The following is a 20,773-nucleotide window of genomic DNA, read 5'->3' as shown; positions in this document are numbered from 1 at the left end:
GCTAAACCTGTCCTCGGTGTCTACTTCTTTGATTCTGCATCTACTTAGCATGTATTTGTGTTGCGGCTGTCTATGTGTGGACATTTGCTACTATGATGAATAATGCTGCATTTGCATTTGCTGAATGTGTCACTCTCTGCATTTCTAAGTGGTTCTGTGTGTATGAGCTGAAAAATGTGTTGCTAGAAAAGCGCAACAGATCAGGCAGCATCCAAGGAGTAGGAGAATCGACGTTTCGGCCATAAGCCCTTCTTCAGGACTCTATGTGTATGTTTTGTTGCATATTTATATTGAATTTATTGGTGGGTCAATGTTTGTACGTCTGCACTAATGCAACCTTGCTTGTGAGAGTACGTATGTGTTTCACATTTATAGATGTTGCATTCTTCGCATGTATTAGTGCTCAGTGTGTGACTGTGATATTCTCTCTGTATTTGTATATGTCGATGAGTGTGTCAATTTTTGCATGTAGAAAAAGTTAATACATACGTCGGTCCTTATCTTCTTTCCACCTATTTATATCCATGTCTGTTTGTTCACGCACGCCTGTGCATAGACTTGAAAGTCCGTATTTATTAATTTGCCAATATGTGTTTCATTATTTCACTTTTTTTCTGTGTGAGAGAACTTGTTTCTGCCACATTAATTTCATTGGTATCACAATGGCGATGGGTTGGCCGGGACTTCTTTCCTCTGTCTTTCTCTGCTTCTGCACGTGTATTTGTTTTTGCCCATGTGTCTTTATATCTCTGTCGATGTGCACAACGACATCTGCGTCCTTTTGGATGTTTTCATACTTATGTGCCTTTTGTTCCGTGCATTGATGAATATCACTGTAAGACTGTGAGGCTTTGTAGTTAGTGTTTGATTGACTGTGTGATTGTCTGCTGGTGCCTGAGTATCTATGCTTAGTGTGGAATGAAAATAATATGTGCTTTTATCTGTACGCTAATATGCACGACTGCACGCATGCTAAAATGTCTGCATTTTAGCGCATTTTTCCTTGTGTTTGTGGGATCCAATGAGAGAGAAGTAGACACCCGAAATAAGTGACCCTTTCTCCCTCCTACAATTCGCAACACCATCAAATTACAACATTTTGCTATCCTCAAATGTATGGCAAAGTATCCGAACTGGACTTTAAAATATCCAACCTCAGTCTCTGCGAATACTCAATTCAAAGCAATTGTATAAATTATAATCAAAATACTTAAAAATTTCAATCAAAACAAATATCAAATTCAGCTGCGCAAAACTAAACAACAATGTCAATGCAATGAACCAAAAAGGCTTTCTTTTCAGCGGAATACGTTCAAGACTGGAGGATACACAATCACAGTAAAGGGAGAAGTCAAATAAAAATAAACACGAATCAGACCCTATTACTTGGTAGGTTTCCACGATGCGTCGTTCTGCAGGCATCGATAATTACTTCCAGATTGTTTTTGTGATGGTATATATTATAATTCACCTAGTAAAGAGGACATAACTCATATATCGTCATTTTCTATTCTCTGAAACTGTAAGAGCCTTCCGGGGGATATTAGGCAGGGAGCTTTCAAAGCTGCATGCTGTAATGACAACAAAGAATTGTTCTTCTTAAATGCAGCTGTCCAAAATCCATTTAGCAGTCTGCCGACATACTGACAGAACAACGATCGTCGCTATGAGATTCCACCTACCATTCATCGTGTGCCATCTCCTTTAATATGAGGTCTTGTCCGGACGTTGCTTGAACCAATTCCTATGTAGGATCGTTTGATCAGGTAACAACCCACGTTGAACCTCAAGCATGAACTCCCGAATATACAAAACCCTGTTTGTTATCACTTGTGTTTTCATTTTAACACTTGCACGTGATTTAAAACTCAACTTTAGCTTATAGTTTAGAGTTATTAGCTGCAAACCAAAACCGATTTTTCAAAATCAGATTAACGAAAAAAAAATTGACATAGTAAACATAGTTGATCACATGCTTCGAGCTGCATGGCTCTCTTTGCCTGTGAGAGGATCTATGTGCTTGTGAATGTGTTTTTGGGTGCTGCGAGTTTCCGTTTTCTGTCTGCAAATCTTTGAGGGTGATTGTTTGTGTATGTTTATGTTTGCGTTTACATGGATCTTCATGTTGTTCTCTTTATACGTATGAATCTAGTCTGTCTCAGTGCGTGATGCATGGTGGGTAAGTTTGTGAATGAACCAGTGTCTCCTTATCTGCCACTGTCTGTCCCCATGGTGGACAAGCAGGATGATGGATTAACAGAACAAGCCAGACAGCATGAGGAGGTGGAAAATTTATCTTCTCGGGTGCAGCCCGCCTTCTGGACTGGCGGTCGGTGTAACGGGCGCTGGGTATAAAGGGGATGGGCGGACAGGGTGGTGAGGTGGGGATGGTTGAGCACAAGTAGAGGGTACAGTGCATGGGAGAAAGGAATAAATTTGATGGCGAGAAGAAAGGACCAATGAGACGAATGGAAGGGAAAAGGAAGAGGCTATGATGGGTGTTGGGTTATGGGAAAGGACGTTATTTGAAATTAAAGCACTCAGCTTTGAGAACTCTGAGCTGCATGCTGCCTCGATGGAAGGTGAGGTGTTGTTCCACCAGTATACAATGCCATTCGCTGTGGCAATAGACGACGCCAAAGCTGGCCATGTTGGAAAGGGAGTCGGAATAAGAACTAAAAAGAGCGGAGACTGGTAGATCAGGTCGGCCCTGCAGGTCTGGCTGAGATATTTGATGAAACCGTTTCTTAGTTTGTATTTGGTCTGCCCGACAAAGAGAAGACCACATCGGGAGGACCTAATGAAGTAAATTAATTTAGATAAGAGGCAGGTGAACCTCTGTCTCAGCTGGAAGGATTGTATGCATCCCTGGATGAAGGTAATGGGGGTGATGTGCCTGTCTGTCCATGCCGTACTATCTGTGGTAGAGGATTGCGATGGTTCATACACACTTTCCTGGTAAAATATGATAACTCAGAAACCATCGAGATGGTGGACTGTACATGCGGGGCAAATGGTGGATATTAAATGAGAATTCAGGTTTACAAAGCAACTTAAAGCGTCAGAGGAATTGTGCATTTATTGTGGAAAATGTCCTTCTTCCAAAGCATAATAAATCTGAGTAAATCGATACACCAAAGTACAGTGGACGCAGTGACAATTAGCAAATTTAAGGATGAGTTACATGGCTTTTTACTTGGTAACGGGTTGAAGAAATATAGAGAGAAGGCAGAAAAATAAGGGTGATGAGCATATCTGCTATCACAGAATGGCCCCTTTCTGCTCCTATCGCTTATGAAGTTATGAACTTATGAGAGAAGAGGTGAAAGAAGAGAAAAAATATCGAATGAAGGCATCTTCAAATTAACTTTTCTTTTCTATAAGGGAGAATAAACAAGGAAAACGCATATATCTCAACATTTCCTCTCGTTGGAGACCAATCTCGCTAAGACTACCAAATTAAATGCTGGCAGTTAGACATCCACGACTTTCAAAACCATGTTGCTTTTACAATTGCCTCAAATTTGTGTACAGATCTGTTCTTTGGTTTCTCCAGAGCTCCTATCGAATTCTGTAATGCATTCCGTGCAATGTGGTTGCTGTTTCTAGATTTTTTGACATTTGCCTACGTGATTTCATTTGTGGATACTTTTCAGATTCATCCCTTTGTTTTGCAGTTATAAATTCTCTGATTAGCTTGACATCATCTCATCAGTTATTTTATGACAAATTCTCACGGCCTTTATTCTAACTGAAAGTCTAAGCAGACAGTTCGAAATAATAGATTCGACATATTTCAACTCGTGTTTGAAAGGTAAGCGGAGTATTTAAATGCAGGTGGGGAGCATCTGAAAGCACGTCTGCAAAGTATCAAGCAGACAAAAATTATTTACACAAAGTAAAGTTGTACGGACAGCTCTGAATCGTAGAACTGAATCGTAGATTAACGACAACGTGGAAGCAGACCATTCGGCCCAACAAGGCCACATTCACCTTCCAAAGAGCATCACGTTCACTCTCAACTCCATACCTCATTCCTGTAAACCTGCATTTCACTGACCATTGCACCGAACCTACAAAGCCCTGAATACTATCGGCAATTTAGCATGGCTAATTCAACTAGCTTGCAGCTATTTAGACTGTCGGAGGGAACTGGAACATCCCTTCAAACTATTTAACTGTCTACCTGGTGAACGCATTGTGCAACTGCAAATTGCAAATTCAAAACTGGCTATTGAGGAGGCCAAAATCATTAGCGAATGTCGACATTCCGGATGTTAACAGGGATAAATCTTGAAATACTTTATTACAGAATCACATAGAATACTGAAAGCCAGAATTTCTCACCAGCTATCCTGAAAATGTTGATCCCATGTGCCAGAAGTAGCAAGCCCACCCATAGCCTAACGAATTTGACGTAGATTTACCAAAGTATTTCATAGAAAGTCAGTTAACTGGGTTTTTGAATTGAGAACGCGCATACTGCCAAATTCGCCCCTTGCAAAAACCACCGAGCACAAAACCCCTGATATTCGGTATTGATTACCGCATTTTTTTTCTGTCTGGCCAGTGTACCAAAGGGGAAAAGGGTATTCTTTGTGTTGTGTATTTCCTGCTGTCAGACAGCTGCCTTCCCTGTATAGCTAAGTTGCAAGCAAAGAACAATAGTAGAGGCTCTGACCTGAGAGCCTGCTCCGCCACTCAATATGATTGTGGCTGGCTAAACTACACTGACATATTCAAAGCATATAAGATCTAATTTAATGGGTGGAGCCGGACATAATTTTCCCTCTTGTGTAACCAATGGGATCCATCAAGATTTTTCTTTTAAAAATGGGTCATCCATTTAAGACAGAAATGAGAAATGTTCCAGTTGTTCTGTTATACTTCGGTGAGTTATCGGGGTCTCCCTTCCTCAAAATTCAGCAAATGCAGGCAATAGAATTTTTTTGTTGAATGATCACTGAATACTGAGTGGATAAAAGGCTATCTTTGAATTTGGAGCTGAGGTTAAAATCAGATCGGGGATCACATTGGATCATTTGAGCAGGCTGGAAGGGTCGAGGGCCCTGCACTTCTGGTTCGCCGTTTGTTAAAAGGGCCATCTATGCTTAAATGTAGCATACGGTGGGGAAAAGTGCAATATAAAGCATATTCGTTACCACTATAAAGGAAGCACGTTTCTATTCAACAGCAGAACTAACTGGTAATGGTTTGCTTTGGTTATGTCAGAAGTGTGAAGGCCAATTCGGTTGTAGCAATCCAGTGATCATTATGGCAAGGCGATGCCTGGGTGTTTGGGCCTCATGACCACACTCAGTTTCCTTCAGGTCCTGAAGCGACCACAGCCACACAGTGTCCCTCCTCCTGGACTAATTCCACATTCCTCCGGGCTCACTCATTGACCATTTCCTGAAGCTTTATTGCACAATGAAAAACAAGATGTTTACACTGAGATTAGGAGACGAAGCAGAGTCAAAAGGTATTGTCAAATGGAGACAGGAGCAGGGAGGGGAATGGCGCAAATTGAGAAACACACAAAGTGGACTGGAATGAGAGACAGGGACAAGGAGAGGAGAAAAAAACGAGAGGCGATGGCATCATTTCCGTAACACCAGTGAAAGGGGAGAAACATGGGGGGGGGGGGGGGGCGAGAGTGATATATAATAGGACAGTGATAGAAGACAAAATTTGATGGAGAAATCAAAACATGAAAGGAAGCGAAGAAGCAAAAATCATAAGAAGGTCATTCAGCTTTCCTCTCGATCTTTTGTCCGTGTGATGCAAGCAGAAAATATGAGAGGTTTATCATTGCTTAGCTCCTCCCCAAAACAGTTATTATATGCAGTTGCGGGGGCGAGGGTGATGGTCGAACTCGTGGGGTGGCATTGGATGTGGGTAATTTGCGTCTGCCCTCTTTGTATAGTGGAATCTCTTACCGTCTTCAGCGTGATTTTCTTCGCCTTTTTGTTGTCAATCTCTGCATCCGAAGTGATCATCACATGAACCCATTGATGCGGAGAACCTAAATGCAATATTTACGACATCAAACAAATTACACATACATGTAGTTCTGGACAGGATATAGTATTGATTTATAAAATGTCCCTACCAGATTGGATTCACTTTTGTCTTGCTCGTAATTGTTTGTTCTATCTGCACATCTGTATATTGCTATTCTGCCTTCAGTTCACTATTCTTATCTGCTCTCTCTCTTCCCTCAATTACCATGCTTCACTCTATGCTTCTAATAGTCTGCTGCTCATTGATTCCATTTCACAAGCAATTTATTTCCATGCTTACGCAATTCCAGACTTCCCGTTTCACCTTCGCCTCGTGATCAGAGTGATCAATAAATGACACATGGAGTTAGGGAGACACAGGCGGAGGGAAATAGATGTAGATAGGAAGACCCAAATGCAGAGGATTTCAAAAGGAAGGACTGAAGGTGGTGTTTGGCATTAAAGACGAAGCTTCGTGAACCAGTTTGAAGGTTCTACAATAACTGCTCCACCCTGCAGTGTATGCCCCACTTAATATTTTTGATCGTCAATGGTGGTAAAAGAACTGTATACATAGCATTGAGTTAACAGGAGTCATCACACGGATACAGATAATACAAGTGAGTCAATGATTTCCAGGACGCAACCTCAATTGCTAGACCCCGGTAAGTTTGGTGGATGTTCAAGAAAACAATTAAGGAGCAAATAATCGACATGAGAAAACACTTGTGAACAACTTTCTGGTTAATCCAAAGATATTCGGCAAGTAAATCAAGATGAAGTGAATAACCATGGAACGATCAGTCCCTAACAAACGATCAGTTTGTGTCTAGTGGGCACACACTGGAAGAGTATTAAATGAGACACAATATTTGATCAGCTAAGTCCGCATTGCTTTGTTACCTGGAGGTCATGGCTCAGAAGGCTTGTTAATTATTTTGAAGAGGTGTTCAAGTGTTTGGCAGGCTATCAATTAATCAGTATTTCGGAAATAAATTTGACACAACTCCAAGCCAAAACGCATGAAGTTAAAATTGCAAAGGATGCAGCGGAATTTGGCAATTCTGATTTAAATAAAAATGCCCATAGACATAGCAGTTGGTCATGCTAAAAGCCAGTGTTTGGAACAGGTATCAGTGGGTACCACTGTTATCATTGTTGGGTCACTTAATCTTTGAGATGTTCACAAACCACTTTGATCTGCAGATGCGAATTTCGGAGAGTAGTCACACGGGCATGCTAAATAAGATTGCAGGTTATACAAAGCTTAAAGTTTGCGAGAAAATTTGTAGCTCGGGTGCTCGTTGCTGTGGTTCTGTTCGCCGAGCTGGAAGTTTATGTTGCAAACGTTTCGTCCCCTGTCTAGGTGACATCCTCAGTGCTTGGGAGCCTCCTGTGAAGCGCTTCTGTGGTGTTTCCTCCGGCATTTATAATGGCCTGTCCCTGCCGCTTCCGGTTGTCAGTTTCAGCTGTCCGCTGTAGTGGCCGGTATATTGGGTCCAGGTCTATGTGTTTGTTGATGGAGTTTGTGGATGAGTGCCATGCTTCTAGGAATTCCCTGGCTGTTCTTTGTTTTGCTTGCCCTATAATGGTAGTGTTGTTCCACACAACCAGAAGCGGCAGGGACAGGCCACTATAAATGCCGGAGGAAACACCACAGAAGCGCTTCACAGGAGGCTCCCAAGCACTCAGGATGTCACCTAGACAGGGGACGAAACGTTTGCAACAAAAACTTCCAGCTCGGCGAACAGAACCACAGCATACAAAGCTTAGCCAAGTAGGTGACATTAAATATATTTATATATATATATTAGATGAATGGATTTTGTCAGGTGACATTTTTAACCTGATAAATGTGACGAAGCAACAACCAAGGCTTGGTTTCAGAGAGGGGAAAAGGAGAAAAGCATTCCTGAAGAAGGGCTTATGCCCGAAACCTCGATTCCCATGTTCCTTGAATGCTGCCTGACCTGCTGCGCTTTTCCAGCAACACATTTTCAGTTCTGAGAGGAGAAAAGTCATGTTACTGCCCTTGATCAGAGATACATGAATCTGGCAAGAGAATTCAACCGGGTAGTTGACAAGCAGCATTGGATTCTTGTCGTTTTGAGGCATTCCAGTGTGAAAACAACATGGTGGTCAATTTGAATCTACAGAAAGTTTTGCTCAGTTCATTGCTGAACTACTGTTGCAGTTTTGGTCATCACACTGTCGGAAGATGTGGTTGCACTGGAAAGGGTCAAAAGAATGTTTGTCAGGAGGTTGCCTTGGATGAAGCTATGAAGAGGTTATGCATATCGTTTTTTGTTTTGAGCGTGCAAGTTTGAATGGGGATCCCAGACTGGTAGACAAGATAAGCACAGGCATGAACAGGTTGAAATGAAAGCCGCTGTTTCTCTTCGTAGAAATATCCATATCAAGGGAAAAGTATTGAAGTGAAAGGCAGAAAGCTTACAGGATGTTGAAAGAATATCGTTTTCGCTAGATGTGTTTGGGTTTTGATTGAACTGTCAGCGATAATAGTACTGGTGGGAAACGTCACGAAACTTTGAAAGTACTTGGATGAGCATTCAAAGTAACATACGATTAAAGACTATCGGTCGAGTGCGGCAAAGTTGGACTTGCGAAGTTGGTATTATTACCATTGTCAGTATAAACTTAATCGGTCAATCAGGCTCTCCAGTAATTTATCATTCTCGTGGTAACTACTGAGAACCATTACATTCTATGCACCTCAGTTAATACATTCCAAACTCCTCAGTCATTACATCTAACTCCATTTAGCCACTGCATCCCACTTCCCTCAGTCGCTACACAATACCCTGACTTCATACGTCTTAGTTAGGTCAGCTATCCAAGCTATCAGTCAGGTAAAGCTACTGACACTGCCTTTATCGTAAGTCCATTCTTGATCGGTTAAGTAGACCGAAACTGCGTACAATATTCAGTCGTGTTCTCATTTAAGGCATGTACAATTATCGCAAGACATGCCAGATCCTATATTCAAAACGACTTGCTTTGAAAAGCGACATTTCATTTACTTCTTGACTTACCTGCATGACTTCCTTTTGCAGCTAGGACAATCAAATGTTTTTGCACATTGCACTGTCTCAATATGTAGCCATTTTGATTTTAAACTGTCGTCGCCTTTTTGCAGCTACTATTGACTTCATCCTGCATTGTTTTCCACACTCATTCAATTTGTCAAAACGACACTGAAATTATCTGCATTTTCTCGCAAGTCATCACGCCACACAGCTTGGTGTTCATATACTTTCCCTGATTTTTTTCATAACCTACAAATCCCTCACCTTGCTCAGCATCAGTCTGAAGGTTATAAAATTCCGTAGGGTTGGATGGAAGAGTAAACGAATTCAAAGTAGAAGTCTCAGACCCTGAAGAGTCAGGCGAGGCAATGTCAATCGAAAATGTTGTCGATAGATCCTTGTGTCTTTGAGTTGGTACTCTTTCTGCAATAGGAAGAAAGGATGGTGGCATATGAGCTTACAGGTGATGCATCGTGTACTGTTTTGAAAGGTTACATAATCATTAGATAATGCATCTACTTCGCAAATAAACCCACTCCATACTTGCACTGCGTGTCTCAATAAAATACTCTTAGTGGGGTCGGACGATAGAATCAGAGCAGTGCCAAACCCGAAGTCGTCACAAGAGCACAGGTGTCATAAAAGTGACAAGCAATTGCCAGAACCACGTCAATACCGACACGGAGAAATGTTTGATGGATGAGAAAGAAGAGTTAATCGGGCTAAACAAGTGCATAAGCTAACTCTGGCGGTTAACATTAAGGGGAGTATACACAGATTCTATGAATATATCAAAAGGAAATGAATTCGGTGTAAGGAATTGGTGGACGAAGGTGGCAATTGTTGCTTTAACTGAAGCACATTGGCAAAACGGTGAAACATTACTTTACAGGTGTCTTTTCTTTCACCAGGAGGACAATACAAGCACAAAATGTCGGAATTTATGTTAAGAGGCGAGGTGGTATGGGAGGACTTTTAAAAAAATTTTACAGTGGTCAAATATTCAGTTTTTTTAACAATAGGGTTGCTCAGGAAGTTAATTCGAATTGCCTGAGCCAAATTTTCCAGTTGAGATCGTGTCGGAGAGAGGATGAAAGAAGATTCGAGAACGACTAACGCCAAAACTTCCTTTCGACAATAATCTCGTAAACAAATACTAGGGAGCAATTGACCAGTAACCCTCATGTAATTATTGGGAAGGCTTTTGAAGAAAGAACAAGTGAAGCATAACATGAGTTTTCATTTGGCGAACCAAACATTGAAAGCGTATTCACTGCCTCTTTGCCAAAGGGAGATGTTATAAAAAAAGCTTACTGGAATATTTCTACGAGGTAACAAAATGTTTGGCATTTTAAATAATTTATAATAATTTCTACAATAACTTTCACAAGATCCAACATGGGAAACTTAGGTAAAAATGTACAAAAGCGGCAAATTGAACAAGTAGGTTCCACGATTTTCAGAATGATGGGAGAAAGATGGTCTGTTATTGAATTGACAGCAGTGTGTACCACAGTGATCATTGCTGGTTCACTTATTTTTCATATTCTTAAGTAAAATAGATTTGTAGCTTCAAATTTGAATGTGTGAGCACTGAGGACCTTTATTAAATTATGCTGATACAAAGATTGGCCAATTAAGTACATTGAGGAACACGTTATTCAGTGACACATGGATACAAATACTTTGCCAGGTAGACGGTTGTGTGCCAGATGAAATGTAAAACTGACATATGTGTGATGGTACAATTTACAAGAAGGAAGAATCCATGTCACAACTTAATGAATGATTGGACATTCGGAATCAAAGAAGAAAAGAAGTGTCTTGCAGTATGTGGACCCAGATTGCTGAATGTGTCAAGACAGGTTGACGAGATAATTAAAGAAGCACATTGGTTAATTCCATTTCCCAGGTGCTCTTTCGCTCATAAATGCAGGGAGATAAGATTTCAGATGCAAATGACTGTGTTTCAGTCACTGTTGGAGTACTGTGAGCATACTGGTCAATGCACGATAGAAAGATTTGATTGCTCTGGAGTCGGTGCACAGAATACTTTCCACAAAGGTGCCTTGAATAGAGCTATATAGAAAGTTTGGATACGCTGGAGTTATCCCCTTTGGAGAGGAAGGTGCTGAATTGGTCGTGACAGCGTGGTTGAGATAAGAAAGGGCATCGACAAGCTGAAAAAAAGACAACCTCTTTCCCTTCATAGAAACTAATGAAACAAATGAAGCAACTGTCAAGTGCAAAGTAAAGGCTGAGGAGATTTTTGGAGTTAAAGCATATGGACAGAAGCAATATTGGGATTTGAAATACATTGGCTGGGAGTTTTTCTGCTCATCAACATATCAACTGGTAAAATGCAGTGAACCAGCATTTGAAGTGTCATAATATTCAAGACTACAGGTTTATTTGGAGGATTGGAGAATTATCAAGGTGGTGATATGCTATTATTAAAATTACCTCTGCGGTCGGACTGGAATCTATAACTCTGTGTTTTCTCTCCTGCATCATTGCATTCAACTCACTCTTTCACTTCATCCCGATCACCTCAGTCATTAAATTACTCACGAAATCCCATTTTAGTCAAATATGACTTCTCAGTTCCCAGTTCACGATTTCGACTCAGTTAAGACACTAACTCCCACTTCCACCAGTCATGAGGTCGTACCCGCTCAGTCACGACATCCTGCTGTCTGATTTACTGAATTCCATTCACCTTAATCACGGTCTTCTAACCTTGTCGGTCAACACATCAAATTCTCCTCCAAAATTCAATCTCACTTCCTTAAGTCACTCACTTCATCACTCCTCCCATGCCAGTCACAACATCCCACCATCTTCAGACACTGTGTTATATTCCCATCAGTAACAAAGTCCCAGTCCAATCATGCACAGTATTCTGTTACCGTCAGTAAAAGCATTACCCTTCATTCGGGGACTATATTCTATTCCTTTCATTTTCAACATCCCACTACCGTCACACGCTTTATTCTACTCCAGTCTTTAACAACATCACACTGGGCTGGCGCATTTTACCGCTCGACCATCACGCACTCTTTCACACTTGGATGAGTTACACATCCTTCTCCTATCAGTCTGCCAATTCATTTTTCCTCACTTCAGCATCCGCCAAGTTCTACTCTATCTCAGATGTTCATCTGAACTGCTCCGAATTACACTTGGACTTTGTGATTTTTGGGACTTTTTGTATATCAAGTTGAAGTTCAGGTTGCAGTTTGCACCCTGCGATGGTAGGTTTGTGACCAGCTGGTTCTTTACCACGCGGCTTAACATAATCAGTGAGCCTCTGTTGAAGCACTGTCTTCTGTCCTGCTTTTTCTTTACGTGTCTTGGTCTGTTAAAGTGGGTGATATCATTTCCGGTTCTTTCCGAAGAGGTTGGTAAATAGGATTACTACAGATGTGCTTATTGATGGAGTTTCGGTTTGAATGCCAGGGATCGCAGAATTCACGTGCGTGTTTACATTTGGCTGTCCGAGGATGGATGTGATATTGATGTCGTGTATTTCTTTATCCGTGTGTTAAGATACTAGTTATAGATGATAATGTCTTTTAATGACGAGTAGGTGTGTGTGTATCCAGGAGGCTAGATTTCTTCCTGGCTGTAGGGTGTAGTGTTTGATGTAGCCCTTGCAGGGCATTTTGTAAATGACATTCGAATTAGGGTTTTGGTCGTAAAGTGTCCTTTAGGTTCATCAGTAGCAGTTTCATTCCATTGGTAGATTTGTGGGCTACCAACACTGAATCGGACAAACAAGCAGGAAAATAGCCATCAGAATAAACGAACACCAACTAGGTATCAAGATTCATGATCAGCTATCACAACGATCCTTACACACAGACGAAGAAGGACACCACTTTGATTGTGACAGCACATCTATTTTCGGACAGACGAAACAAAGACAGGCACGGGATTTCCTAAAGGCCTGGCATTCAAACAAGAACTCCACCAATAAACACATCGATTTCGACCCCATTTACCAACCTCTGAGAAAAAAGAAACAATAGTTATGTCACCCACCTAACAGACCATGAAAATAAACAGAAATTGGGACAGAACACCATTAGTTGAACGGAGGCTCACATTTGACGAAACGTCTGAGAAAAAAAATAATAAAACACAGAACATCGATCAATGGAGTGCAGAACAGGCCATTCGGCCCTCGATGTTGCGCCAAACTGTGAACTAGTCTAAGCCCATCCCGACACTCCCCCATCATCATCCATGTGCACAGAGTTATGTTTGAATCTCACTAATGTTGGTGAGTTAACTACATTGGCAGGCAGGGCATTCCATGCCCTTAACACTCTGTGAGTGAAGAAATTGCCTCTGACTTCTGTCTTAAATTTATCACGTATCAATTAGTAGCTATGGCCCCTCGTTCAAGTTGATGGCATCATCACTGGAATAAAAGACTTTCATGTCACCCCATTCTAATCCTTTGATCGTCTTGTATGCCTCTATCAAATCCCCTCTTGGCCTTTTCCTTTCCAATGAGAATACAATTAAAGTCTCTCAGCCTTTCCTCATAAGGCCTTCCCTCCAGACTACGCAACATCCTGGTAAATCTCCTCTGCATCTTTTCCAATGTTTCCACATCCTTCCTTTAATGGGGGGACCAGAACTCTACACAATATTCCAAGTGCGGCCACACTTGTGTTTTGCATAATTGCAGCTTGACATTACGGCTCCGGAACACAATCCCTCTACCGATGAAACATACCATAATGCATGCCTTCTTAACAGCACAACCTGGTTGACAATTTTCAGTGAACTATGTACATGGACTCCAAGATCCATCTGCACATCCACACTGCCAAGAATCTTTCCATTGACCCAGTATTCGGTCTTCCTGTTATTCTTCTCAAAGTGAATCTATTCACATTTATCAACATTGTCCTCCATTCGTCACCTCTTAGCCCAATTCTGCAGTTCATGCAAGTCGTCCTGAAACCTGCAACATTATTCCAAACTATCCACTACTCCAACGACATTAAAGTCATCTGCAAATTTACTAACACATTCACCTACCCCTGCATCCAAGTCTATTATAAAAACTACAAACAGCAGTGGTCCTAAAACAGATTGTTGTGGCACACCATTCGGAAGCTGACGCCAGTCTGAATATTTTCCATCAACCACTAATTGCTGCTTTCTTGCAGAAAGGCAATTTCCAATCAAAACTGCTAAATTAATCTCAATTCCATACCCTGCATTGTCTCCAACTGCCTAGCATGTGGAAACTTATCAAAAGCTTTCCTCAGGTTCATGTATACCATGTCAACTGCCCTACCCTCATCGACATGCTTGGTTAACTTCTCAAAAAACTCAATGAGGTCGGTGAGACTTGACCTGTCTTTGATGAAACCATGTTGACGACCTGCAATCCGATCTCGACAGAGCCCACACACAACTTCCCACTTCTATCTTTGAATGGCGCGATCACGATTCTAGTCATCCTTTTCTTCCTCACAAAATTATAGAAAGCTTCATTGTTCTCCTTTATTTTGCCTCCTAAAGACTGCTCATGTCTTCTCTTTGATCTTCTGAACTCTCTCTTTATATACTACCTAGCAAGTTTACAACTCTCCGTCGTCTCACCTGAACCATGTCGCCTCATGGTCACATAAGCCTCATTCTTCCGCTTAACAAGCGATGCAATTTCTTTAGTAAACCACAGTTACCTTATGTTATCACTTCGCCCGTGCCTGGCTGGGATATATGTATCAAGGAAATGCAATATCTGTTCCCTAAAGCACCTCCACATTTCGAATACCTCTATCCCGGTATTTTGCTACCGCTTTCTTTGCATCCGACGTCTTGCCTAATCGTATTATAATTGCCCTTCCTCAATCTGTATCTCATGCCTGTGGCATGTTCTATCCATCTTCGTCTCTGAACTAATCGAAACCGAATTATGGTCGCTTTCCAAAGTACTCACCTGATACTAAATCAAACACCTGGCCTGGTTCATTACCAAGTATTAGACCCACTGTTGCCGTCACTCTTATCGACCCTTCGACATACTGTGTCAGGAAACTTGCCTGCACACATTGTACGAAAACTAATCCATCCGACCTCCTCGAAATATAGCATTTATCATGAATGCTGTGGGATTTAAAGCCCCCCATAATGACCACGCTGTACATTTCATTTTTACCCAGAATCGTTTTGACGATACTCTCCTCCATATTAGGTGCGGCACGGTGGCTCAGTGGTTAACACTGCTGCCTCCCAGCACCAGGATCCCAGGTTCAATTACAGCCTCGGGTGACTGTCTGAGTGGAGTTTGCGGATTTTAACTGTGTCTGCGTGGGTTTCCTCCGGGTGCTCAGATTTCCTCCCACAGTACAAAAATGTGGAGGTCAGGTGAAGTTGCAATGCAAACTTGCCCCAAAGTGTTAGGTCAATTATCAGAGAGGAATGGGTCTTTCTGGGTTACTCTTCTGAGGGTCGGTGTGGAGTGGTTCGGCCGAAGTGCCTGTTTCCACACTGTAGGGAATCTAATCTAATCCCTGGAAATCTGCGGAGGCCTATAAATAACCTCCCAGCAGTGTAACCTCTCCTCTCTTGTTTCTCACCACAGCCCATGCTCTCTCAATAGACGAGTCCTCGTTAGAAGTTCTTTTGACTACCATTATACTTGTCTTGACGAACAAGGCCACACTTCCCACACACCCTATTTTACCTCCTTCCCTGTTCTGAATGGAAGATCTAAACACTGGAACCTACAACATCCATTTCTCCCCCTGCTCTATCCACGAATAGCCACAGCATTGAAGTCCCAGGGACCTATCCATGCTGCAAGCTCACCAACCTTATTTCGGATACTTCTGGCTTTGAAGAAGACTCACTTCAAACCAATTTGCTCCCTGCCAGCCCATTCCTGTGACCACGAAATCGTGTCCATGTCCTCCCTACTCTCATCCTTCTGTGCATTGGAACTACACCTCAGGTTCCCATTTTCCTGGTGAGCTAGTTTAACCCCATCCGAATAGCGCCAGCAGATTTTCCACCCAGTATATGTAGACCCACTAGCTCAGCGAGCGAACTCACAACCGGACACTTGGTCTCTTCTGTATTCTGTACGCTCCCATGGAGGTAGAGAGTGAGTGACATGGAGAGCACTTATGTTTTCCAGAAATTAGGGACAGGACCACATAGTATCTAATCTCATTTTTGCTTACCGAATATGGGGTGCTTGTAACATTCTAACGGACTCGCGTGAAATCTCAGAACCACACTGTGGGTGGGAAATTACTTATGACGTACCTGCACAATATCCAGCATTACAGAATTGTGTCGGCTTCAACTCATACACAAAGAATGTGGAACATTTCTTGATGATGATGTCTTGCCTAGAGGAGCAGTTATTATTATTCCAATTAAAACAGATAGTCCTGGTTACCTCCCCATCACTCACGGAAGGATGGCGACCTGCAATTCATTTTGTTTTAACCGGAAATGATTAAAAGATAAAATGAACAGTGCGTAATGGAGAATTAAATATGGTAGATAAATAGGTGGTTATACCATTTAACCAGCCTGTACTCCTTGTGCAGCAGTGATCAATTGGGATAGCATTCTCTGGAATCATCCATTCACCAGAACTGAAATAAAAATTACAGAGTCAGCTCCTGATCTGATCACATATATTACCTGACTGGTAAAATGTCCGAGACTTCCACAATCTGTGCCCCTTTCGAAAACATGCACTCTGAATGAAATATTTCCCTCCAGCCCGAATATTTTCTGTTAGCCCTTGGCTCAGGTTCAGGTATTTGCAAGATTGTACGGAGGATTTACTGTATAGAAAGTGGACATTCTATCTACTGTTTTATTTTCAATTATTCACACATACACGAACTTTCAAGCATGACCTATAGATATCCTCTCATCAACATTAAACTATCTTGGTTTATCCTCAAGTGTTTTACGATCTTTATTCCATTAAACACGTAACAAAAGTTGAAGTCAATACCCGTCCCTGTGGTCGTGAGCTGAACATTCAAATTATTCTCTTGATAGAGGAGTCTGTTCAGAATTCTCCATTAGATTCATGATTAACCCTCACAGCGATTGTCTCATTAATGCTTGGTTGAATCACTTTCAAAGAGAACACAGTTCTCTTCGTGTAAATTAATGAAAGACCGTGAATACCGAGTAGGTGCCCCTCGTTTGCATAACCAGAATAACATCAAGACCAAAACAAAATGATGTGCTCCTAATGCGGAGCACCAAACTGTGGACTGTGCTCTTTCTGTAAATCAACTGATGGCTGTGGAGACAGGAAATGTGTGCTGCATTTCAATTGTGGTATGATAAATGTTTAAAAGAGTTACACATGATTATGAACGAGTTTGCTTTTAATTTTATAAAAATATCACCAGTCCTTCCCTAAAATACATTTATGTTTCTCTCTTTGCGAAACATGATGTTTTCAGTTTCAACAATGAGGGAGATAAGTTTAGTATTTCGGAATTACAGATGTTTTTGTTTCACTCCCACCAATTCCCTCATAGCTTTACACTGGTGCCTAGGACAATGAAACCATTGACAGTGCAAACAGTGAGCCATCACCCCGCCTTTTACAATTATACTAACGTTCCAAGAAAGCTCACTCTTTACCTATTAAAGCTGTACCATCCCTGTTGGAGATTGTTACCACACTCATCTCGGTGTAAGCATTCTTTTAGACCCAATTTAATGCTCCTCCTGGTCGGATCCAAGACTGTGTGGTTCACACATGGATCAGCGATTTTGCTGTTTGGGACTGAGGGTCACAAAAAAAAAACTGTTTAATATTATGTTGTCAAGAACAGTGAATTTGACATAGCAACATGAGCTGCCAGACGCATCAAAACTATAATTGATATTAGCAGGGACGAGGGACACAGTAATCTGGAACGACTGAAGTTCCAATTGTAGTCATTTGAGAAGTAGAGGTTGAGTGCAGTTTCGAACAAAAAAACATTGAAAGTCACGAGTGGTTTTGACAGTGTCGATTACGAGAGAAAGTGATCGTATTGACAGAAATGTTGAAAACAAGAAAGAAGTGGGAGGCACGGTCGCACAGTAGTTAGCACTGCTGCTTCACAGCGCCTGCGACCCGGGTTCAATTCCCGCCTCAGGCGACTCCTTGTGTGGAGTTTGCACATTCTCCCTGTGTCTGCGTGGGTTTCCTCCGGGTGCACCGGTTTCCTCCCACAATCCAAAAATGTGCAGGTTAGGTGAATTGCCCGTAGTGTGAGGTAAATGTAGGCGAATGGGTCGGGGTGGGTTACGCTTCGGCGGGTCAGTGTGGACTTGTTGGGCCGAAGGGCCTGTTTGCACACTGTAACTAAACTAATCTAAAAGTCTAATCAGTTGCTTGAGTCATTGAGTCATATAGATTACAGCACGGAAACAGACCCTCCGGTCCAACCCGTCGATGTTGACCAGTTACCCCAACCCAATCTAGTCCCATTTCCCAGCACATATTCCTACCCAGCACAAACAATTCCTACTCATATACACATCCAAATACCTTTTAAATTTTGCAATTGCAATTGCACCAGATTCCACTACTTCCTCTGGCTGCTATTTACATACACGTACCGCCCCCTGTGTGAAAAGCTGCCCCTGAGATCCCTTTCCCCGCTCACTCTAAGCCTCTGCTCTCCCGTTGTGGACTCCCCCAACCCAGGAAAAAAGACGTTGTCAATTTATTCTCTCCATGCTCCTCAGAATTTTATAAACCTCTATAAGGTAAATTAATGATATTCTGAAATGCAGATACATTGTTCTCCGCAGCTATTGGTATCAGGAACGTTTGCCGAAGAGTCTAATGGGGACAGTGGCAATCCGCTCTATGAGATGGAATTGGATGCGTATCGGAACAGGTGAGGTGAAGGGTTATGAAGTGATTGCAGAAAATTGGTTCTTGGCAAGGACACATTCTGAGACACAGGAGAGTCACGACATGCCAGTTGGCTTCCTGTTCTTCTTAAGCATTTCGTTGGAGTCTAGTGTAGTGTCATGGATACTGTAGTGCTCTTTCCGAAATAATTATAAATTTTATGCTAATAGTTAATAACAAGGGAGACAATTTGACAGAGTAGTGCCCATTCAGTATATTACATAATTGTTTCTTTTTTTCCGTAAGATTAACTCCTATTAGCACTGAAAATACAAAAGGTATTTTAATACGATCACAAATGCACGATAGGTTATGTTTATGCGTGATTAAAACAATTAAACAGAGTGACGTTTGAATGAATGTTCAGGAACTTACACATCAAACCGAGAACCAGCAGTAGAGTCCTCATGCCACTGTGTGATACTCTGTAAATGGGAACAGAGAATTACTATTAGAAAGTGTCAATGAAGAGCGACATTATGGGAGATAAATTAAAGATTGGTCTTCCTTGAATACGAATTATTATGAGTGGGTAGCTTCAAACCATCTTACATTCACTGGGGCAACTGCAGGAAAAATGAAATGTACGTCTGTGTTCCACCGGAACAACCACAGACAGGGTGCGATCGAACTCTCTTCATCATTATTCTCATCAACAGAATAAGAAGCACCTCTCTCACATTTGAGCATCTGTCTGTACACGTCCTTACAACTTCCATCTCATGTGTACAAGTAACAGTTACTGCAAGGTAATTGTAGTCCGAACATCACAATTACCAGAACCTCAACTGACTTGAATGCTATGTTCTAAACAATGAACTAGCTCCTTTTACTGTTTCATTACATGGTAATCTTTGAGAACAACTCCAATTGCAAACACTTCAATCGGTAGAGAAAAACAGTTATCCCATCACCGAAACAAGTGAATATAAGTGACAGCTTTATGAGCTTGTTAGCGTGTTCCTTTAGTTCATTCCCGCTTACCTGTCTCTTTTGAAGTCAGTTTCGCTGTGGGGTATTCCAGTTCAGCTGCTACCTTTTTAGTCCCATCAAACTTCTGCTATGCATTGTGCCAGTTGCACAACAAATCACACCACATCCTCAGAAGACTCTGAACAAAGTGCTGGTTGGCTACATAATCAATGATTTAAATTGTGGCAACTTCAATGCAAATTAAATATTTTTTATGAAATGGCATACAGAAAGAGAACAATGACACATCTTTCCTGGCGTTGGAACGTGTTGTTTGGTTGTACTTGATCCTAATGTTCGCATTTGACTACCGCCACACATCCACACCCTCACACAAATGATGCAGGAATATTAGAATTGGCAGAGTACATGACCATGCTGTTGCCAGCACCGTCCAGCCTTCCTGAATTTGCATGGCCGCTAATCTGGCACTTGCAACGGCCAGTACATCGGGCAGCAGACTTGAGTACTTGCTGCGTTTGGGATACTAGGGGCCTGACAAGGCTGACAAACATTGCAGTCTGAATCTAAGACGTCGTAAAAGCCAACATGACTTTTAGTTCCATGTTCACCGTTAAACTCTGACATGTTCTTCATCAATTTCGGATCCTCTAATACTATCAGGTTCTCAAAAAGTGATAGCGTCTGCAAAAGCCTAACACCACTATTCGTGTCAAAGAGTAAAATAGTGCCAGAGAGCGTGTCCGTTTCAAGACATTTCAAATTTTCAGAAAATACATTACTACCCGGGTATATATTAATTTCAGGATGGTATAAATTTCAGGCTTTGTCCTCGACTCAGACTCTGTGTAAGTTTTAGCGCCTGTCTG

At 41.7% G+C, this 20,773-nt stretch overlaps 1 protein-coding gene across 1 annotated transcript; it reads right to left on the bottom strand.

Moving 5' to 3' along the window:
* Positions 1–5,394: 5,394 nt before the first annotated feature.
* Positions 5,395–20,044, bottom strand: LOC148134911 (pancreatic secretory granule membrane major glycoprotein GP2-like). Its single transcript, XM_087985408.1, has 8 exons — positions 19,956–20,044; positions 19,347–19,396; positions 17,702–17,846; positions 16,607–16,683; positions 16,346–16,510; positions 9,314–9,472; positions 5,940–6,025; positions 5,395–5,418 (listed from the first exon to the last, which is right to left on the bottom strand). The coding sequence occupies exons 2-8, from the start codon at positions 19,378–19,380 to the stop codon at positions 5,395–5,397; spliced, it is 690 nt and encodes a 229-aa protein (XP_087841534.1). The 5' UTR covers positions 19,381–19,396; positions 19,956–20,044.
* Between the last annotated feature and the right edge of the window lie 729 nt (positions 20,045–20,773).

The sequence above is a fragment of the Chiloscyllium plagiosum genome, unplaced genomic scaffold (assembly GCF_037043375.1).
Source record: "Chiloscyllium plagiosum isolate Xiang-an unplaced genomic scaffold, Cpla_swu_hap1 HiC_scaffold_52, whole genome shotgun sequence".
Taxonomy (NCBI): domain Eukaryota; kingdom Metazoa; phylum Chordata; class Chondrichthyes; order Orectolobiformes; family Hemiscylliidae; genus Chiloscyllium; species Chiloscyllium plagiosum.
This window is presented reverse-complemented; position numbering and strand designations above follow the sequence as displayed.